Here is a 23549-nt window from a genome sequence, read left to right as displayed (position 1 = left end):
TAAAAGTATAAGGTCAAAGACATTTGTTTCAAAACTTTATTTCTCTCTCTTTGAGCATATATTTACAATATAACTTGGCAAAAACAAAGCAAAGTACAGTGGTTGTATTTTGAACTTTAGTTTCACACACCAAATAAATCTGTACAAGGCTCCTTTAAACCAAACAAAATGACTGTTGTTGATTCTATAATTTGTGCAGGGGTTGCATATGCAATCTTGGCTGTACATCTGGACTGTATCCTTGATGACTGATGCTGATATGCACAAAGTGCATATAATGTTCACCCATTATTTACAGAGCAAGAAAATTAACAAAGATAATACGTGAATGGTTTCAGATTTAGTTGCAATCTCAGAATTGGTAGGCCTTAACACCAGCAGCATGCTTTTGGGGTATTTTTCATATCAAAACTTGTCTCAAGAGTGTTTTCACCTGTTGGTGGTTCTTTGTGTCCTGTCTAAGCTGTTTCGTTCTGCTCTATGTTGGCCACCAGGCCCTTGGTGTCCACAGTGGCTGTTGGGCGGATGGGGTTGTTGAAGTACAAGGTGTTGTCGAAAGTACACTCTCCCAGGACGGGGGTAGGTATCCGTTTGCGGAGTAGGAAGGCACCGAGTCCTACCACTGTGATTATCACCAAGACGACTGCCACAGCGATGCCGGCATAACCATGGGGAGCTTCCTCCACTAGGGGAGCTAGAAGAAAGGAAGTCACAGTGTTAATGGCAAAATTATTGGTGGAATTGGTTTTAGTCCCTGTATAATGTTCAGAAATGTGGAGTAGAGTGAAGTTGCCCCTAGACGCTGATCTTGGGTCAGTTTTGCATTTTCTCCACTAATGGTTACGGATTGGGTGAGGAGAAACTGATCCCAGGACTATGCCCTGGAGCCAGAAAAACATTGATTTTACTGTCAAAACTGATCAAATGTATCATTCTTTACGCTAACCAATTATATCTGCTGTGAGACACTCACCAGCAACTGGTTGCTTCTCTGTTGGTGTGATGACTGCAAAAGAAAGAGATAAAGTTGTTCACAAAACATAATTGCAAGACAATTCTAAGCTGATACAACAAACACAGTATGACTTGAATAATGACTGATATCATCCCATCTTAAATACTTGAATCTATCAGCTGAGTCCGACTCACCTTTGGCTGTTTTGCAGATGTACGACTTGTACCGGTTGCAGCTGTTAGTGCTCCACAGACCACTATTTGACTGGATCTCCACACATTGTTCTCCACTCTTTGGCATCCCTTGTTTCCAGTTGGTATAGTCCACCACACTGTTGTCAATCCACATCCAGTCACCTGGAACAAGAACAATGGGTCGAACCTATATCCTTTGACATGGGTGATTCATTGTCATTGAACAACTATAAAACAATAAACATGGTTGTGAAATTGGGACATAATCTTAGAATTGCAAGAGACAGGTAGGTACAGTACTTGACATTTGTTCATTTAAGGTGATGTTGCTAGTTAAACATGTTTTATATTCGAGGGAAAATGCTTTTTGAGCCAGCGGCCTCAATGTTATGGGTTGTCAGTAAAATGCACTGATAGGGTTTCAAAATTCTGGTAATTTTTCAAGAATTCCTTGATTTTCCAGAAATCCTGGTTAGGAATTTTGGGAAATTTCGCTGAATTTTATAACCATAGGTACTGACCTTCGTGGCTTTTGTGCATGCCAATCCAGAATGACTTGGATCCATCCTGCAGTAGCTCAAGGTTCTCCTGGATGAAGCTGGCCTCCAATGGATCCTCGACACTCACCAGGGATGCTCCTGTTGTCAGAGAAACTTACTACCCGTATTCATCATCACTATCAATTACTTTGAATTTCTTGCATTCAATTAATGAGTTCATGTGCTCTACATTCAATTAAGACTTTGGGAATGTCCCAAATAGCACCCCATTTCCTATGTAGTGTACTACTTTTTGACCATGGAATAGCATGCCGTTTGGGACACAACCATTGTGGTCTGAATGACAGTTGGTGTGAAGGAGGAGAAGTGTGTACCCATTCGGAGACATTCCACAGTGGCGTGGGCCCAGTTGTCCACCACAGAGTTGAGGAAAGCGTAGCAGTAACCCCTGAAGGGAACCCACGTTTTGCGTTTCTTGGGCTCGGGGCAGTTGCCAGGGAGCTGAGGGGGCTGGCTGGGGGCTATGTCTTTAAAAGAGGCCAGAGAAGTTCACATACTGAAGTTGATGTACATGAGATGTAAATGGTCAATGTTGGCACAACTGATACATTACTGCATACAACACTTTTAAAAGACACACTTTTGGATTGATCAAGCATTAAACACAGACTTTGTGGGTAAATGGAGTAAAGGCCTTGTCTGACCTGGTGATCTCTTGCACAGTGAGGAGTAGGTGTTACTACAGTCGCCTGTCTTCCACTTGGCGTCTGTATCCATGTAAACACAGGCAATATTGTTCTTTGGCTCATCTTCGCCCCATTTGGTGTAAGATAGAGGCCAGTTATCCACCCACTTAAAATGCCCTTCAGTCTGAGAGACAGAGACAAAGACAACAAAACCCAATGGGGGAAAGGTACAGCTGAAAACTTACAGGTTTAAAAACACAAAACCGCTTTGGTTTCTTAAATGAACACGTCAGAGTAGGAGATCCAATGGATAACAGTGGGAGATCATATCAATGCTAAGTCCTCTTTGGAGCTGCACTAGCTCTTAAACCAAAGCTAGAGTCCAACAAGTTAGGTCATTTTTTAACTACTGGGCCTTGTAAAGAGGAAATTGAAGATCACAAATCTCCATATTTATAATTAGTCTGATCAACATATTGTCTGGAATGTTTAGTCTCTGTAACCCAAATGATTGGCATAGAGCAATGTCAAAACTAAAGACTTTTACCAAGTTGTTGTTGAGGCCGATCCACATGGGCTCATTGTATTTGTGGCTCTGCATTGTGATGAAGGCCTGGGTGATGGGGTTCAGGATGCTAGCCATCTCTGCATCGTCTGCTTTACATTGCCTCCGGGCCTCGTCCCAGTTCATCTTCTGGACCACCAGTTTGAAGGAGTCATTTCCCAGCTTGTAGAACGTCTTCGTTGACTCTGTGGTGGCAGGGACCACAATCTGAGAATCTGAAACCAAAGGAGACTTGTTGGAGGGGAACCTAAAGAGGGATACTCTATTGGACCACATACCGAAGAATTGGAATTGAACAGCCTCACTAGGGTTGTCAATAACTTGCCAAAAACTGGCAGGTTCTCCAGATATGCTGCTTGGAGGATTTACGGATTTCTGGAAAACCTGGAGATTGTGAGAAAGTTACTGGAATTTTGCAAACCTAGAGCAGCCTCACTGAACTATGGCTTCTTCTCACCAATATTCCTTTTGCAGATGAAACCACGGGATACTAAGCAGTCCTCGACCTTCCACATTCCTGTCTGTTTTTGAGAGCTGCCCACCAGAACCACACAGTCAAACACCTGGAAGAGAGATTGGGAAGGAGTTGAAAATGTTAGATCTTCAGAATTCTCATTTGACTTGTTAAGGCTGTTTTGCATTTGGATTTATTGACAAGAACTCAATCAAAATCCCAAAGCCTAACATGTAAAGGTTCCCAAACCCAGATTGAAGGCGCAGTCCTGGATTAAAAATAATTCTCAATAAAAAATCTTCCTTGAAAGTAGATTTTAGTCTACCTACTTTCAAGGGGGATTCTCTATTCAGAATTTTTTTTTATCTGTTTCCAGGAAGTCACTTAATCTGTGTTCAGCAAACAGTTATTTTTACTGTACGTCTTGTACCTCTTCCAAAAATGAATATCGTCCGTCTGGCACTGACGTTGGATGCCCTTTTGCCCAGTTGGTATAGGAAACCCCTCTCCCCTCCGTCCATAGGAAGCTCATCTCCGAGTTGACGTCGTTCAGTCCTATCCAAATGTCCTGAGGATTCCCAAGCATCTGGGTGGTAAGGAATGCTGGGAGGAAGACCAGTCAGAACAATGAAGAGTCAACAAGTGAATCCATATACAGTGCCTTGCGAAAGTATTCGGCCCCCTTGAACTTTGCGACCTTTTGCCACAGTTCAGGCTTCAAACATAAAGATATAAAACTGTATTTTTTTGTGAAGAGTCAACAACAAGTGGGACACAATCATGAAGTGGAACGACATTTATTGGATATTTCAAACTTTTTTAACAAATCAAAAACTGAAAAATTGGGCGTGCAAAATTATTCAGCCCCCTTAAGTTAATACTTTGTAGCGCCACCTTTTGCTGCAATTACAGCTGTAAGTCGCTTGGGGTATGTCTCTATCAGTTTTGCACATCGAGAGACTGACATTTTTTCCCATTTCTCCTTGCAAAACAGCTCGAGCTCAGTGAGGTTGGATGGAGAGCATTTGTGAACAGCAGTTTTCAGTTCTTTCCACAGATTCTCGATTGGATTCAGGTCTGGACTTTGACTTGGCCATTCTAACACCTGGATATGTTTATTTTTGAACCATTCCATTGTAGATTTTGCTTTATGTTTTGGATCATTGTCTTGTTGGAAGACAAATCTCCGTCCCAGTCTCAGGTCTTTTGCAGACTCCATCAGGTTCTCTTCCAGAATGGTCCTGTATTTGGCTCCATCCATCTTCCCATCAATTTTAACCATCTTCCCTGTCCCTGCTGAAGAAAAGCAGGCCCAAACCATGATGCTGCCACCACCATGTTTGACAGTGGGGATGGTGTGTTCAGCTGTGTTGCTTTTACGCCAAACATAACGTTTTGCATTGTTGCCAAAAAGTTCAATTTTCGTTTCATCTGACCAGAGCACCTTCTTCCACATGTTTGGTGTGTCTCCCAGGTGGCTTGTGGCAAACTTTAAACGACACTTTTTATGGATATCTTTAAGAAATGGCTTTCTTCTTGCCACTCTTCCATAAAGGCCAGATTTGTGCAATATACGACTGATTGTTGTCCTATGGACAGAGTCTCCCACCTCAGCTGTAGATCTCTGCAGTTCATCCAGAGTGATCATGGGCCTCTTGGCTGCATCTCTGATCAGTCTTCTCCTTGTATGAGCTGAAAGTTTAGAGGGACGGCCAGGTCTTGGTAGATTTGCAGTGGTCTGATACTCCTTCCATTTCAATATTATCGCTTGCACAGTGCTCCTTGGGATGTTTAAAGCTTGGGAAATCTTTTTGTATCCAAATCCGGCTTTAAACTTCTTCACAACAGTATCTCGGACCTGCCTGGTGTGTTCCTTGTTCTTCATGATGCTCTCTGTGCTTTTAACGGACCTCTGAGACTATCACAGTGCAGGTGCATTTATACGGAGACTTGATTACACACAGGTGGATTGTATTTATCATCATTAGTCATTTAGGTCAACATTGGATCATTCAGAGATCCTCACTGAACTTCTGGAGAGAGTTTGCTGCACTGAATGTAAAGGGGCTGAATAATTTTGCACGCCCAATTTTTCAGTTTTTGATTTGTTAAAAAAGTTTGAAATATCCAATAAATGTCGTTCCACTTCATGATTGTGTCCCACTTGTTGTTGATTCTTCACAAAAAAATACAGTTTTATATCTTTATGTTTGAAGCCTGAAATGTGGCAAAAGGTCGCAAAGTTCAAGGGGGCCGAATACTTTCGCAAGGCACTGTATACTGTTTACATGCAAAGGATTATAACCCCTGTTCCATTGGTTAGCGTTTCAATTATTTTGCACTTGTTAACCAATGTATATAAGATTTCTTGTTGCATGCTTATAATTTCACAAATCCTCAATATAATTTTACACACAAAATTTGACAGAATTTTAATAGCATGGTTTTATGCTAAATTACTTTTTAGAATTTCAATGTTCATTCTATTTCATTCTACCTTGGGCAATGCCGTTGTCTCAGGTAGATTTGGCGGTGAGGTGTACACTTATTTATTCAAACTTTATTTTACTTGACAAGTTAGTTAAGAACAAATTCTTATTTACAATGACGGCCTAGGATCAGTGGATTAACTGCCTTGTTCAGGGGCAGAACGACAGATTTTTATCTTGTCAGCTCGGGGATTCGATCGAGCAACCTTTCGGTTACCCAAAGCTCTAACCTCTAGAAGGATGGCCTCCTCACCCACCTTGCTCTTTCTCGCTGAGGACAGAGGCCAGGTTCCCTCCCTGGTTGATGCAGTAGGTCCTGGCCTCCTGCCACGGCTTCTTATCGCTGTCTCCAATGAATTTGTAGCACTGTGGAAACATGATGCATCAACACGCTGTGTGTTGGAACATCACACGCTACTACAGCAAACAAAATGGATTCTATAGTGCATGGGCTCTGGTCAAAAGTATTGCACTATAAAGGGAATAGGGTGCCATTTGGGATGTAGACAATGACTCTCCACACACAGGTCAGCATCACATTGGGTCATCACATGATAAGGAAAGTAGTTTGTGTGAGGTTCTCTCTGCTGGTGTACCGTACAGGTGTATGTAGACTACAGAAGGATGTCCTTGTATGATTTTATAGTATGTGGTGGTGGTACTGTAGTAGTGTAGCAGTTACCTTCCCCTGGAAAGCAATCCATTCTGGGGCACATCCTCCCTTGGGTACAGTGGTGGGGGCCATGGTCGTGTTAGTGAAACTGGTGGTTCTTTTACAAATGGAGGCCAGCTCTACGCCACAGTTGATGTCATTCCAGTACCCTAGAGATACAGAGAAACAGAGAGACACAACCCGATATAGATCCAGCTTACAAAATGACATCCTGGGAGCGTCCCCTGAATGTTAGTGAAAGTCCCATGGACGTTGCAGTATAACAACACTGTAACGAGAGCATAACTGCTAAATCCCTCTGGAATTAGACGTACCCATACTCTTGTATATCGTCACACAGTTCTCATCGTTGTTGGCGAAGTTGGGTTCGTTTTGATCCCACGCGGTAAACACAACAGGAGACCCATCCAACCAGCTGAAACATACAGTACACAAACCCAGTCTGAACTGTGAGCATCTATTCAATCAACTACACACCTCGAAAGCACACGTTTCTCCACTCGACAGAGAAGCACAGATTTCAGGCATGTTCATTGGACTGTGACAAACAAAACATGCTCATGCACAAATATCTCTGAAAAGAGATGGTAGGACTTCAGGTTGTTTTAAATGTCCAGGGAACAGTCAACAGTCATTTTACATACCTAAAAGACTTATCCAAACCAACGGTCATTCCAATGTAATATTGTCCCTCGGATCCTCTAGATATCTGGAAAAAAGTTGCAACTCTTTGAGGAAACAACCATTTCTAGATTGAACATTGAACATTTCAGTGACACTTGTTGTCATCCTGTCATAGTGTAAAATCCTCTCTTTATCAGATCCCAAGAACCAAAGCTTTTCGGACGTCACAGGACTGCATATACACAAATATAAACACAACATGTAAAGTTTTGGTCTCATGTTTCATGAGCTGAAATAAAATATCCCAGAAATGTTCAGCAACGCACAAAAAAGCTTATTTCTCTCAATTTTAGTGCACACGTTTGTTTACATCCCTGTTAGTGAGCATTTCTCCTTTGTCAAGATAATCCGTCCACCAGGTAGGTGTGGCATATCAAGAAGCTGATTAAACAGTGTGATCATTATACAGGTGCACCTTGTGGTGGGGACAAGGAAAGGCCCCTCTAAAATGTGCAGTTTTGTCATACAACCCAATGCCACAGATGTCTCAAGTTTTGAGGGAACGTGCAATTATCATGCTGACTGCAGGAATGTTCACCAGAGCTGTTTCCAGAGGATTGAATGTTCATTTCTCTATCATATGCCGCCTCCAATGTCATTTTAGAGAATGACGTCCAACCGGCCTCACAACTGCAGACCACTTGTGTGGCGTCTTGTGGGTGAGCGGCTTGCTGATGTCAATGTTGCGAAGAGAGTGCACCATGGTGGCGGCGGGATTATTATTGTATGGGCAGGCATAAGCTACTGACAACGAACACAATTGCATTTTATAGACCATGACGATATCCTGAGTTCCATTGTCGTGCCATTCATTCACCACCATCACCTCATGTTTCAGCATGATAAGGCAAGGCCCAATGTTGCAAGGATCTGTACACAATTCCTGGAAGCTGAAAATGTCCCAGTTCTTCCATGGCCTGCATACTCACCAGTTATGTCACCCGTTGAGCATGTTTGGGATGCTCTGGATCAACTTGTTCGACAGACAGTTCCAGTTCTTGCCAATATCCAGCAACTTCGCACAGCCATTGAAGAGGTGTCAGACAACATTCCACAGGCCACAATCAACAGCCTGATAACCTCTATGTGAAGGAAATGTGTCATGCTGCATGAGGCAAATGGTGGGCACACCAGATACTGACTGTTTTTCTGATCCACGCCCCTACATTTTTTTCAAGGTATCTGTGACCAATAGATGCAAATCAGTATTCCCAGTGATGTGAAATCCATAGATGAGGGCCTAATTTATTTATTTAAAATGACTGATTTACTTACAGTATCAGTCAAGTTTGGACACAGCTACTCATTCAAGGGTATTTCTTTATTTGTACTATTTTCTACATTGTAGTGAAGACATCAAAACTATGAAATAACACATATGGAATCATGTAGTAACCAAAAAAGTTTTAAACAAATCAAAATATATTTTATATTTGAGATTCTTCAAAGTAGCCACCCTTTGCCTTGATGACAGCTTTGCACACTGTTGTCATTCTCTCTACCAGCTTGCCCTGTTACAAGTTCGTTTGTGGAATTTATTTCCTTCTAAATGCATTTGAGATAATCAGTTGTGTTGAGACAAGATGGGGTGGTGTGCAGAATAATAAGAAGAGATTTGCTTGGGCCAAGAAACACGAGCAATTGTCCTTAGACCAGTGGAAACCTGTCCTTTGGTCTGCTGAGACAAACCGCTGTGTCTTTGTGAGACGCAGAGTACATGAACGGATGATCTTCGCATGGGTGGTTCCCACCATGAAGCATGGAGGAGGAGGTTTAATAGTACTTTGCTGGTGACACTGTTGGTGATTTATTTAGAATTCAAGGCATACTTAACCATTATGGCTACCACAGCATTCTGCAGCGATACGTCATCTCATCTGGTCTGCACTTAGTGGGACTATCATTTGTTTTTCAACAGGACAATGACCCAAAACACACCTTCAGGCTATTTGACCAAGAAGGAGAGGGATGGAGTGCTGCATCAGATGACCTGGCCTCCACAATCACCCGACCTCAACCCAATTGAGATGGTTTGGAATGAGTTGGACCACAGAGTGAAGGAAACGCAGCCAACAAGTTCTCAGCATATGTGGGACCTCCTTCAAGACTTGGAAAAGCGTTCCAGGTGAAGCTGGTTGAGAGAATGCCAAGAGTGTGCAAAGCTGTCATCAAGGAAAAAGGTGGCTACTTTAAAGAATCTCAAATATAAAATATATTTGGATTTGTTTAATACTTTTTTGGTTACTACATGATTCCATATGTGTTATTTCATAGTAGTGATGTGTATACTATTATTCTATTAAGTAGAAAATAGTAAAAATAAAGAAAAAGTGTGTCCAAACATTTGACTGGTACTGTATATGAACTGACATTTTCTCATGTTGCATTTATATTTTTGTTCTGTATAGAAGTGTCTACCTGTTTCCATATAAACTTCCTCTCGCTCTCTGCAGTAATGACCACCAGGTCACCAAAGTTCTTTTTACAGAATTCTCTCGCCTCGTCCATGGGGAGATTCTCAGTGTTGAAGAAATACTGAGTGTCGTTGTACTCAATCCAGCCGTCCTTTGTAGTGTTGTACACTGAAAAGGCATGTAAAAAAGGAGTACATTTCCTGTTAGGCATTTTTAATAGTACATTTCACAGAGTACATTTTCTCTTAGTGTTTGTGTTGAACTATGCTTCGCAAACTAAATGATAGAAGGTGGAAACCTGTCCACCTTCTATCATTATGTGCAGTGATTAATTTAACTTAAGGGAAAGGCCAAGAGCTTGAAGGAGAGCAGGGAAAGTGAGAAGGAGGAAGTGGAGACAGGAAGTGGAGGGATGAGAAACAGGAAACTGGACATATTCCTAAGATCCTATGCATTACCTGGCTCAACTTGAGTGGGATGGGGCTTTGGGGTAACCCCTGTGGATACCAAAAAAAGTTTGGGTGAGCACATCTGCAAGGTTGAGGGTCAAAATTCTATGTTCATCAATAGTTTCATGACTGACATGAACTGCACGCCCATTGGGCACACACACTGGTTGAATCAATGTTGTTTAAACGTCATTTCAATGAAATGACGTTGAACCAACGTGGAATAGATGTTGAATTGACGTCTGTGCCCAGTGGCTGGTGAAGTCAGTGCTCCAGCAGATATGGTCTACTGTACCTTTGCGAATCTCGCAAATCCAGTCATTGTAGGCATCACAGTGTCGATCATTCCAGTGGCGTCCGTAGTAAAACTGGACCTCTGCGCATTTTTCGTTATCGTTGTAGTCGTTTGGTTCTCCAAATCCCCAATTCTCATAGCTGAACTGGAGAACAACATTGGAATAATGTTACACAGTAGCACTGTATGGTGTCCATATGGACACCAGGGTACTGTATGAACTTTCATTCCCATTAAAGACAATGACTGCAAATCAAATATTGAAACAAGAGTAGTGAGTAATAAACTACTTCTAAGGAGAAGGAATATTACAGTAAAGATGAGGTGGCAGGCTACTCACTGCTGATCCGTCAGCCCAGACGAAACCTGCGGAGGGATCCAGATTGCTGAGGCCGATCCAGGCTGCATCAGAGGAATGATACCTGAACAGAGAGAATGGAAACCACAGACAGTGGTTATTATGACTGTGTGGTTTTCAACCACAGACAGTGGTTATTTTGACTGTGTGGTTTTCAACCACAGACAGTGGTTATTATGACTGTGTGGTTTTCAACCGCAGACAGTGGTTATTATGACTGTGTGGTTTTCAACCACAGACAGTGGTTATTTTGACTGTGTGGTTTTCAACCACAGACAGTGGTTATTATGACTGTGTGGTTTTCAACCGCAGACAGTGGTTATTGTGACCGTGTGGATTTCAACCATGAAGAGTGGTTATTATGACCGTGTGGATTTCAACCATAAACAGTGGTTATTCCGACCGTGCTGATTTTGATTTCAACCACAGACTGTGGTTAATAGGACCACACTGGTTTTGACTGATACTCATGGCAACAGAGACAGTTATGAGGATAACTTACGGAGAGCCGTTCAGGTCTGTGGCACTGTGAATGCTCATCAGATCACCACCAATGGCCTTGCAGAATTCCCGCGACTCTGACCATGACTTCTTGTTTTCAGTCTCTTTTCTGTAAAGCTTATTGAGGGGAGATAAAATGATTATTGATTAATTATTAATTAATTATTATAATAAAGGATTATATATGATTTCATGCTCATTGATTAAATTATTGATAAAAACAATAACTATTCACTTAAATTCACTGATCAAAGTGTTTGTTTCACATACAGAACATGTACAGCATATACCCCAACTGTACCTTGTAACAGACATTCCTTTTAGCAGCAGGTGACCACCCAGAAGGACAGCTCAGTGCCGGGGTGGTGGGAGGGGCCATTGTTGATGTGACGCCCTCCGCCATTTTCTTACAGATGTACTTCTCCTTGTTGCTGCAGCTGACCACATCCCACAGACCAGCAAACATTCCAGTTGTCATAGCTACGCAGCCTTGTTTTCTGTCTTTTTTCAAACACACAGAAAGGCGAGAGAAAACTTAATTGTTTCATTTAGTTCTGACATTTGCCAGGCAGTTAAGGTGTGGGAGAAAGTAGTCCTCTAATACCGCAGACATCATAGCAATGACAGTTCCTAATACAATCGATCATCAGTTGCTACAATCAATCACCATTGTGGGAAAAGGACACTGTACCTGGCATGCCCACGTTGAAGTGGGTGAACTTGACCTCCGAACTGGTAGTCCACTTGAACGTGTCTATATCCGCCATGTTGGAAAGTCCACTCCAGAAGTACTTCTCCGGCCTCAAACCCACCAAACTGACCAGGAAGGCATTTTCATACCTACAAACCAACCAACAAACACACACGTTCAATCTGTTATCTGACAACTTATCTTCTCCAGGAAATGACTCAAATAAGTAAGTCAAATATATCTTATCCTTATAAAATGGTCATGATGTGATACCGTACCTGTCAGCCACTTCCACCAGGATTGAGTCACTCTGCTGGCAGGTCTGCTTGGCCTCATCAAATGTTTTGGTTTCTGATCCAACTTTGTAGCAGTAAGAACCATACCGGATCCAGCCCTTGATGACAAAAATACAGAAACAATTATCCTCCTACTGGTGGATCTTTGTCAGTCAAGATGACACCATTCTAGTCCTTATCTAGAATCATTTTCAAGCTTCCATTTCATGTGATATAATTCTGTATTCATTAGTTACTGTACTCTCCCTTTCAACAAACAGGAAATTACCTCACTCACCAGCTTACATCCTGGACTATCTTCCTCCGGGGCACCTGCCACCGGTTTGGTGGAGGCCTTTTTCTTACACATGTACCCGTAGGTCTTCTCACACAAATTATCAGCCCACTTCCCATCCTGTGAGAGAATATGGAGTCACATTGTCACAATCCCACATGTATTACTGCGTTGACACCACTGTTAAACGTTGTCATCATTGCCATTGTTAGCCGTAGCATTCAGCTAGTGTTCGCATTTATCTAGCATCAGCATTTACCTAGAACTAGCATATGGCGAGTGTTAGGGTTAGTTATACAAAATCTGTGATGTAAGCATTTAGCTAGTGTTAGTGTTAGCATTAGCATGAACCTAGTCTGTCCATTGACGGACCAATGTGAATGTTACCTTTCCTCTGATCAGGACACAGTCCTCCTGGAGGTTGGCACCGTGAGAGGGCTCCCCTGTCTGCCAGTGGCTGAATGTCACATGGGATCGGTCGGTCCACTCAAACAGCAGCGCGTTCCTTTGGTCATTCAGGCCGATCCACAGCTCATCTGTGGCCGCTGAAGTCAAGCAGAAGGACATTAAGAGTCAGAGCCAGGAAGACAGTGATAAACACCTGATATACTTATCATTGCCTTTGGCTGATCAAATTGACTGAGGTGACATTATGATTATTATTATTTATTCATGGAAGCCCAATTTAGACCAGGGTCTCATTCACAATCATGCCCTGAGTACAAACATTTTCACAATGAAGAAAATTAACATTCCAAAGAAAACAAGACAAGGTACAGTACTACCATTTCAACAAATGAACCATTACATCAATAAAAACAACTTTTATACTTTAGCGACAAAGCTAGGTAAATTAGATGTTTGTGTAGTGGAACGTTGTAAATAGAAAGGGAGTAATGAAGTGATCTACAGGACTTCAATGAGGACCAGCCAATGTTTTGATACAGGATGCAGTGGTGAGTATTAAAATTGTCACCTGTGATAAAGTGAAGGAAATTATGGTAGACGGCATCCAAATGTTTAAGACTAGTGGCTTCTGCAATCTGGTAAATGGTGTCACCATAGTCAAGAGCGGGCAGGAATATTGACTGTACAATCTGCTGCCTGCTATTTAGGGAGAAGCCAGATCAATTTTTTTTAAATAGCTTTTTAACTAGCTCATCCGCATGCTTTTTAAACATCAGCTCTTTGTCAATCCAAATACCCAGACTTTTATTGGGACACATCTCAGAATGGTTTTCAAAACTGATAGAAATGACAACCCATGAGAAAGATCCTTGAAGTGCATAACAGATCTATCAGATATAGAGGTAATCGTAGCTACAACATGGATAGTGTACTCACTATATCCTGACTGAGAGATGATGAAGCTTTGTTCTTCTATGTTGTGGATGCTGGCCAGGTCCCCTCCATCTTTGTGGCAGGCGGCCAGGGCATCCCTCCACATCTTCTTGGTACGTTGTAGGTAGTAGCAGTGGCCTGCATAGGGAATCCAGTGACTGGTGCAGAAGGTGGGCTGATCTTTTCCTACTGAGGGGGGTCAAAGTTCAATAGTCAGAGAGAAGGTAGAATGTTCAGAAAGTGGTAGACTGTAATGTTTTATCTGTTTGACCCAAACAACCTCTGGGTCCGTATTCATAATCTATCTCGGGGTGAGAGTGCTGATCTAGGATCAGCCCGCCCTGTCCATGTAACCTTTTTCATTATAATCTAAAAAGCTAAACTGACACTAGCTCGGCACTCCTACTCTGAGACAATTAGTGAAATTTGGCACTAATATATAAATGTTCAATTTACCCTACCCTACACAACCTGACCTGGTGTTGTTAACATTGTGTTGCATGGCATTTGAACTCGAAAATCGTGTGTAGGTCATGAGTGTTATGTACTGTATGATTCAACTCTTACCTATAGGGGCAGAGGCTAGAGCAGTGGAGTTTCCTTTGCGACAGATATATCCCAGCTTCTTGGAACATTCATTGGTCTCCCATTTCGAGGCCTTGCCAGCATTCAGGGTTGCACAGCTGAGCCCGGGTTCAGTTGATGGATGTCCTTTTGGAAATATTGACCCATGTGTTTATTAATTGTCTTCCTGCAACATTGGAAGTCACAACATACTTGGACAACCTCAGTTGTTCCCTAGGCTGTAAAGTATAGTATGATGTGTTGCATGCAGTTGCACTCACCTGGGGCCCAGTTTAAATATCTGAATGGGTTTCCATTGCTCCACTGCCATCCAGCCTCAAAGTCTAGGCTATTCAGTCCAATCCACAGAGATGTGCCCAGGATATTGGTCAACCCTGCATTAATAAAAAGCATCACAATACGTCCACGAGAGTAGTGTAATATTCTTAATAAGGAATTGATTGTATCAGATTGATTTATCTCTAAATCAAGGTGAGGATGTAGGTTAGACTGGCCATAGCGCACTTTGGGCAAATGCCCTGGTCCATCTTCGGGCCGGTGTGTTAGAAATGCCTGTGCTGGTTCCTGGTCCCGGTCCTCCCTTGGACAATAGGTTAGACTATTCCTCAGATGTAGGTCTGACCAGGTCTGACTGTACATACCTGAGATGTAGGTCTGACCAGGTCTGACTGTACTTACCTGAGATGTAGGTCTGACCAGGTCTGACTGTACATACCTGAGATGTAGGTCTGACCAGGTCTGACTGTACATACCTGAGATGTAGGTCTGACCAGGTCTGACTGTACATACCTCAGATGTGGGTCTGACCAGGTCTGACTGTACATACCTGAGATGTAGGTCTGCTCGTGGAGCTCTACTATACTGAGCAGGTCGGCTCCTTGCTGCTGGCAGCTCGTCCTCGCCTGGTGCCAGGTCAACACAGACTGGGTGTTTCTCTGGTACAGGACACCTGTCACTGGGTCACTGTCCCATCCAGAGGACGCTGAGGGGGACACGGAAACATTAGGACACACTTAAGGTGGGAAAAAGAAATCATCAATAACAGTCCAAGAACTGAATCAAATCATGTTCTGTTCATCTCTATCACTTTCTGTCATGACAGAACTGCCCCTCATATCTGTGACTATGGTGGCAGTTCACCAGGAACCTCAGTGAAAGGGGGCTTCCTTCCTTTTCCTGTCCCAGTTTTGGAGCTGTGTCAGGGGAAACACAGGAATGAGCTCCAATCAGGATGGAAGGGTAAAGAGACACAGAGCTGCGTCCACAGCTAGAGGAACTAGAGAAAGCCTTTGTGTTTTTCTGTCAGGAGGTCAGAGACCAGACCTCGTCAGCGCTGACCTGGCCAATCCTGACCTCCAGCGAGGTCACGGAAAAACAGGAAAATCGAAGAATTCCATGTGTAGCCTCTGTTTTAATGAGGAATCTGTCCCTATCACAGGCTTGGCAGGATGTTTTATGGCATTGTTTGAATTGGATACCGTCCCCACATCTTAAACCCTGGTCGTTTGCCTTGTTTTTACAGACTCATCAGAGTCCAGTATAGAGTAGGCCACTCATATTAGAGGGTTGTGTACTCCCATGAGTCAAATGTATTTTACCTTTTTATTTTAGGAGCTGTGTTGTATTCAGAAAGCATCCCAGAGTAGGAATGCTGATCCAGGATCAGGTCCCTTCTTGTCCTTATTCATTTTGATCAAAAGGCAAAACTGATCCTAAATCAACATTTCTACTCTGAGATGCTTGATACATACGGCTCATGATTTTCTACAGGTGTCACCTGCTGACCCCTTTCCTGATCACTGGAAAATGGCAGTAAATGACAAAAACATAGCATGAATTGTGAGGTTTGACTCACATTTCGAGGGACAGAAGCCCCACTTCTTGGCTTTATTGTAATCTGTCTCTGTGGCGCACCAGAGCTGTCCATCTGAGCGCCCCTGCGGAGTGCACTCAGCATACCACTTCTCCCCAAACTGAAAGGGGAACTGGCAGGGACTTCCAAAGGCATTCCCCCCTAGTGTGAACACCTCTGATGAAGGGGACAAAACAGTTTGTTACATTTAACATTTCTGTAATGTAGCAGATGCTCTCATCCAGAGCGACTTACAGATAGTGCATTCATCCTAGGATAGCTATGTGGGACAACCACATACTGTATCTCAATCATAGTAAGTGCATTCTTCCTTAATAAAGTAGCTATCAGCTATCAGTCAGTGCTAGTAGGAAAAAAAATACATTGTTAACAGTATGAATCATCCCAGGTCAGACATTCATTCCCTGGCTTTAAGAAAGTTTATGACAACAGCATCTTACACTTCTGATTCCTACCTCCAATCTCCAACCTCCAGTAACAGTGAGTGTGTCTTGTAGCTTACTTACCTTGGTAGCCCTTGGAGCAGAGGTCTTTCTGAGTACCATACATCTTCCAACAGCTCCAAGACCCAGATCCCTGGTAGATCATCATATTCTTCTCGTTGCGGTTGCCATAGTTTAAGTGCAGCGCCTTGTCTTTGAGGCCGAACAGGGTCTCGTTCTTACACTGCCAGTACTGGAGCTCGCTCTTCTCATCACAGGGGAAGAGCAGCACCTTGACCCAGTCCTTCAGGTCCTGAGCCCCCAGGCAGAGCTTCAGGGAGATGCTGAGGAGACGAGACTGTGAGGCCCAGCGGAATTGCTGGTTCTGGGACGTGTGGTCACAGGGAGCCACTGTGACTTGATTGGCGCTCACCGCCACCACACACTTGTTGTGATCCTGGTTGTAGATCAGGAAGGAGCTGCTGTCTGCAGCACGGGGGATAAGGTTCTTCTTGTTTCTTATTTTTTTTATCTGTTTTTGTTCTACAGTACCTTGTTATTTTTAGTATTACATTGTTATTGATTACTGCATTGGTGGGGTTAGAGCTTTCAAGCAAGGCATTTCACTGTAATTGCACATGTGACATTGATACTTGAAACTAAGGACAATGATGTGATCTATCCCAGGTCTCATCCTTCTTTCAGGCTCTACAGCTGCTCTCATAAACAGCACTGCAATGCTATTTAACTGTGACATTGTGTCTAATTGTACAGGAACTGTAATTTAAAAATATATAAAAATCTAGGTCCAACTACAGTAAGTTGCATAAGAAAGCCTGTGTAAATAAATATTTGTTGCACTTTCTTATTTTCTGTACTTACAGCGGTTAAAACTGTTTACAGCATTCAAATTATTTTCAATCATTTTTAAGAACTCACAGTGTATGTAACTACAATTGAAATACATGTGTTTTTAAGCCACTCAAAAAAATAGGCCACTTTAATGTTTATATCTGAAAGCATCTAAAACGCTTTAAAATATTCTGAACGTTATCCAGCTCGTCAAATGGTTCACTCGTGACTCCTGGAATAGATTCCATCACAATATATCTCGCTGTGTCTGCCAATGAAGCAAAACTTACTGAAGGACCTAGAAATTCTGGATATATATCTTACCAGTCTACAAAAATATTGTTACTTTCTAGCAGCCTCAACCTTGTCTTCCGTTTATTGGTAAAGCATATCAACAAATATAATTTGTAACACTTTCATTATACAGAATGCTTAACCATTGCATGAAACCAATTAAAGTGGAATAAAACCCTACATACCTATCTCAGCAGTGCAGCGCAGAGCATGCATAAGGCACAGGAGCACAGCGAGGGATGGACTGGATGCCATCGTAGCTAGTGCATAGTTTGCTATCCCAGGACGAAAAGGTGGTGTAAAGTAGCTGCACAGTCCAGAGAGGAGAGAGGGATCTGGCTGTGGTGTATTCAGGTGTCTCTCAAGGAAGAACAGTGACAAAGAGACATGGATGCTGCCCCCTTAATCCAGCCGATGTGTATCCTGTCACATGGGTTGGCGGAGGGTCAGCCAAAACCACTGACATCAGGAGAGGAGAGGGGAAGGAGGAAATGTGCAGCCACTATTCATTCCCTTATCAGGAGCACACAGGGGACGAGAAGAGCCACAGGTCTGAGATCAGCCAGCGCATCAATGAGCCAGGCCTCACTCACTTTGATTGGATAAAGTCAAACAAGGACCAGCTCTCAGGGCAACACTCTATGGACGATCTGTAAAATCGAAATAATGTAAGTAGTCACCAAGAACATGGACGAAGTCCTTTTGACGACTGAGGAACATCCTTAAGAGTGCCCTTTGCTTCCCTATTTTAAGTAGAAATTGTGCACCAATATTGCATTTTAAAAGCCTGTTATATTAAATGAAGTGCCCTTTAATATAGACCACATGGATAATACAATAAATCAAACATTTTTATTAATAAAGGCTTGATAAACTGCTAAAAATCTGCATTTTGACATGTTACTTCCTAGGAAGATTTCAACCCACTTAATACCAACATGTTACGGTTTTCTTCCGGTGAAGGAGAGGCATCATACATGTTTAATAATGAATAAACACGAACAATACAAAAACGTAACGCAAAACCTATACAGCCTATCTGGTGAAAACAAACACAGAGACAGGAACAATCACCCACGAAACACTCAAAGAATATGGCTGCCTAAATATGGTTCCCAATCAGAGACAACGATAAACACCTGCCTCTGATTGAGAACCACTTCAGGCAACCATAGACTATTCTAGACAACCCCACTATACCACAATCCAAATACCTACCAAAAACCCAAGACAAAACACACCACATAATAAACCCATTTCACACCCTGGCCTGACCAAAGTAATAAAGAAAACACAAAATACTAAGACCAGGGCGTGACGGACTCCCGGCCGCACAACTAAACCCAAAGGGGAGGGTCCGGGTGGGCGTCTGTCCACGGTGGCGGCTCTGGCGCGGGACGTGGACCCCACTCCAACAAAGTCTTAGTCCATTTGCATCGCGTCCCTAGAGAGGCGACCCTCGCCGCCGACCTTGGCCTAGTAACCCTCACCAAGGACCCCACTGGACTGAGGGGAAGCTCGGGAGTGAGGGGTAGCTCGGGACTGAGGGGTAGCTCGGGACTGAGGGGTAGCTCGGGACTGAGGGGTAGCTCGGCACTGAGGGGAAGCTCGGCACTGAGGGGAAGCTCGGCACTGAGGGGTAGCTCAGTACTGAGAGGAAGCTCAGTACTGAGAGGAAGCTCAGGCAGGTTAATGGAACTGGCAGATCCAGGCTGACTGGCGTTTCTGGCAGATCCTGGCTGACTGGCGGTTCTGGCAGATCCTGGCTGACTGGCGGTTCTGGCAGATCCTGGCTGACTGACGGTTCTGGCAGATCCTGGCTGACTGGCGGTTTTGGCAGATCCTGGCTGACTGGCGGTACTGGCAGATCCTGGCTGAATAGCGGATCCATGCTGACTGGCGGCTCTGGCTGCTCCATACAGACTGGCGGCTCTGGCTGCTCCATGCAGACTGGCGGCTCTGGCTGCTCCATGCAGACTGGCGGCTCTGGCTGCTCCATGCAGACTGGCTGCTCTGGCTGCTCCATGCAGACTGGAGGCTCTGGCTGCTCCATGCAGACTGGTGGCTCTGGCTGCTCCATGCAGACTGGCGGCTCCTTGCAGACTGGCAGCTCTGGCGGCATCCTGCAGACTGGCAGCTCTGGCAGCTCCTTGCAGACTGGCAGCTTCTTGCAGACTGGCAGCTCTGGCGGCTACTTGCAGACTGGCAGCTCTGGCGGCTCCTTGCAGACTGGCAGCTCTGGTGGCTCCTTTTAGACTGGCAGCTCTGGCGGCATCCTGCAGACTGGCAGCTCTGGCAGCTCCTTGCAGACTGGCAGCTCCTTGCAGACTGGCAGCTCCTTGCAGACTGGCTGCTCCTTGCAGACTGGCTGCTCTGGCTGCTCCTTGCAGACTGGCAGCTCTGGCTGCTCCTTGCAGACTGGCAGCTCTGGCTGCTCCTTGCAGACTGGCAGCTCTGGCTGCTCCTTGCAGACTGGCAGCGCTGAACATGCGGGAGACTCCGGCAGCGCTGGAGAGGAGGAAGGCTCTGGCAACGCTGGACAGGCGAGGCGCACTGTAGGCCTGATGCGTGGTGCTGGCACTGGTGGTACTGGGCCGAGGACACGCACAGGAAGCCTGGTGCGGGGAGCTGCCACCGGAGGGCTGATGCGTGGAGGTGGTACTGGATAGACCGGACCGTGCAGGCACACTGGAGCTCTTGAGCACCGAGCCTGCCCAACCTTAACTGGTTGAATACTCCCGGTCGCCCTGCCAGTGCGGCGAGGTGGAATAGCCCGCACTGGGCTATGCAGGCGAACCGGAGACACAGAGCGCAAGGCTGGTGCCATGTAAGCCGGCCCAAGGAGACGCACTGGAGACCAGATGCGTAGAGCCGGCTTCATGACACTTGGCTCGATGCTTACTCTAGCCCGGCCGATACGCGGAGCTGGTATGTACCGCACCGGGCTATGCAACCGCAAAAATACATTTTTGGGGCTGACTCTCGGGCTTCCATCCGCGTCGCCGTGCTGCCTCCTCATACCAGCGCCTCTCCGCTTTCGCCGCCTCCAGTTCTTCTTTGGGGTTGCGATATTCTCCAGGCTGTGCCCAGGGTCCTTTGCGGTCCAATATCTGACCAAAATAATAAAGAACACACAAAATACTAAGACCAGGGCGTGACACAACATTTCTCCAAGTTTCACCATCATTGTAAAGCCCTAGTTATTTTGTTGCTTTGACAAAATCATTTCTGAAGATTATTATTTATTTATTTAATGTGATCCCTTACTGAAAAAACACATGATTTCACATGCGGAAAAAAACACATGATTTCACATAACATTTTATGTGAAATCAGATGAAAACTTGTTGTTGGAACACTTCACATGACCACTGCACGTGTAGTTTCATGTTATCACATGTTGCTTTACATGTTGTCACGATATCATATTAACTTCAAATAACATCACAGGTGATCACATGAAAACATGTGTTTTTACAACACTTCCCATGTGATCACGTGAAATTCATGTGTTTTTGTGGTAAGGGATAACACGTCAATCCATAGATAGACAGGCTTACATTCAATTGCCACACCCTGTTGCACACAACAAGCTCACTGTCACACAGTGATTTATAGCCACCCTGCTACTTAATTTGGCACTTAATAAGCATTTACTATAGTCATTTGTTAATTTAACCTTTTGAGATCAAAAAATGTGTTTTTAGGTGAAATCCAGACTCATTATGAATATGCAAATAAAATTAGGTTTTTGGTTACTTTGTGTATTAACAACATTGAAATCTGTATCTACATAAACCAAATTACATATAACTTTAAAAGAACTTGCTTCCCACAGAGAAACTAAACTAAACATACTAAATGTACTAAATATACTAAACAACATGTATTAAAAATTCCTGTCCAACGTCAAATCATCAGCATGCTAATGAAGAAAAGAGGAAATACTGAATATTTCCCAAATCAATTTAAAAAAAATAATATTGTTATGTAGCTACTGTACAACATTTACATGAGAGAAATGTGAACACTATGGGGATGTTGGCCTTGATGTTTAAATGGAATTTACATGAGCCAAGTGATAACTGAGCAATGAGCTTTTAACCAATGAATGTTTCATAGACCATGAATACAATTTAAATATTTAAAACAACCAAAACGAAATCAAAGTTCATAACTATCAACTTTTTGAGTGAACTTTGGAGTTTGCAGTCCTGTGGAATGCTCGCACTGAATCAATCAGAAAACACAATACAAAAACAACATTAGGATACTGAAAACTATTTTTTGATTGACGTCTTAAAAAGGTAGACTCAGCTGCTAAAGGGTTTGTGTGGCTTTGGAAAAACAGAGTCAGCTGTTACAAAGTTGCCTTGATGTTGCTATGCTTCTCATTTAAACAGGCATTCTATATATTTTTTCAGCAGTCTATGTATTTTTTTAGCATATAAACAAACTATGTTGCTTGCATAAACTGTGACTTAGGCCTACTAAGTCTATCCTTAAATGTGTCGCCAACTGTTCCTAGAGAGCCACAATATACAATTTTTTCTCCAGCCAAGCCTCAACACAACTGATTCAAACTAATCAACTAATTATGACTCAGGTGTATAAGGCTTAGGTGGAAGAAAAGCGACATAAAGTTTAGTTATGCCTAATACAGCAATTCATATAATTTTTTCCCAAAATGAATTATTTTTAACACTGTAAAGGGATTGCTGTACTTTTTACAGTAACGTACAGGCAGCTCAGTGGCAAGAAAAATTTTGTATTTCATATTACAGTACATCTACCGTAATCATAATGGATGAATTAAATTATTTGAGGATATGTATTTCACAGTATTTTACTGTAATTACAAGGGATTGGTGCAAGCAGGTTGACACACTACAACATATTAATTAATATTTGGTAGTTTATTTCACTTGCACTTCTAGAGGTCTTAACAAAGGCTTCCATACTTGCAGCGACTAAAGGGCAAAACAGATCAAAAGGACATGAAAAAATGCTCAAAATGCATTAGCATTTAAGACTACCTGCCTCTCCAATCTGTCCCCTATACATTTCGAATTGATGGGACACTATAACTACCCTTCCGGAAAAAACACACATTTTTCACATTTAAACATGTGGATGCAAAATTTCAACATGTGATAGATAACATGAAACTACACGTCACAACATGTGAGCAAGTGAAAACATGATCTCGTGAAATAAATGTGACAACATGGGGATGCAAAAGTTCAACATATGATAACATGAAACTACATGTGACAACATTTGAGGACGTGAAAAACCAGGTGTCAAATGGAATTGAGAATATTTTACTTTAAAATGCATAACTGACATTACTTCAATTTAAACAGTCATGGTGCCCTGCAGGTTTTATCTAGTTCCTGGTATGTTCCAGGTACGTTTTTAGAACATTGTGACATTCATTGTGACTCAACCTCACTTGGGATTTGGACACACAACCTCTTGGTTGCTAGGTACCTGAAGTACCTGCTGCGCCACCAGCACTGTGGAAATAATGGAGATTATATCTAAAAAAAGATTCATATTTTTCCGTCATTGTCTTTTGATGAACGAAAACGTGTTCTATCATTGTAGCTCAAAATTGATCAGAAATTACTTACTCTGTTTTGCTCTTTGCAATTTTGTTTTTTGTTCTTCCTCCTCCTTGTACCCCTATTTTTACAGTACT

General features: G+C 43.1%; 1 protein-coding gene across 2 annotated transcripts; it reads right to left on the bottom strand.

Annotated features, from left to right (window-relative positions):
* Positions 1-22: 22 nt before the first annotated feature.
* LOC139367191 (macrophage mannose receptor 1-like) lies at positions 23-18218 on the bottom strand. Of its 2 annotated transcripts, none has more exons than XM_071105345.1 (30): positions 18031-18218; positions 16784-17185; positions 16260-16433; positions 15231-15386; positions 14665-14778; positions 14387-14530; positions 13823-14008; positions 12866-13023; positions 12482-12598; positions 12187-12302; positions 11909-12057; positions 11519-11718; positions 11219-11334; positions 10699-10780; positions 10359-10503; positions 10073-10111; positions 9619-9782; positions 7161-7225; positions 6831-6931; positions 6526-6665; positions 6101-6209; positions 3785-3957; positions 3358-3463; positions 2883-3115; positions 2354-2519; positions 2024-2176; positions 1671-1787; positions 1150-1311; positions 974-1006; positions 23-694 (listed from the first exon to the last, which is right to left on the bottom strand). In XM_071105345.1, exons 1-30 carry the CDS (start codon positions 18098-18100, stop codon positions 459-461), a joined length of 4326 nt encoding a protein of 1441 aa, XP_070961446.1. In that variant the 5' UTR covers positions 18101-18218; the 3' UTR covers positions 23-458. The 2 variants fall into 2 exon arrangements, with proteins under 2 accessions (XP_070961446.1, XP_070961447.1); XM_071105346.1 differs by having other exon boundaries at positions 13823-14005; positions 18031-18215.
* Positions 18219-23549: the final 5331 nt, after the last annotated feature.

The sequence above is a fragment of the Oncorhynchus clarkii genome, chromosome 15 (genome assembly GCF_045791955.1).
Source record: "Oncorhynchus clarkii lewisi isolate Uvic-CL-2024 chromosome 15, UVic_Ocla_1.0, whole genome shotgun sequence".
Lineage (NCBI taxonomy): Eukaryota > Metazoa > Chordata > Actinopteri > Salmoniformes > Salmonidae > Oncorhynchus > Oncorhynchus clarkii.
Note: the sequence above shows the minus strand (reverse complement) of the source record. Positions and strands in the feature narration are given on the sequence as shown.

Coding starts and splice junctions, on each gene's coding strand:
- LOC139367191 (XM_071105345.1), bottom strand. CDS start 18,100: ATGGCATCCAGTCCATCCCTCGCTGTGCTCCTGTGCCTTATGCATGCT. Junction 14,009..14,386: donor TCTAGCCTCTGCCCCTATAG/GTAAGAGTTGAA, acceptor GACCCCCCTCAG/TAGGAAAAGATCAGCCCACC. Junction 3,464..3,784: donor GATATTCATTTTTGGAAGAG/GTACAAGACGTA, acceptor TCTCTCTTCCAG/GTGTTTGACTGTGTGGTTCT.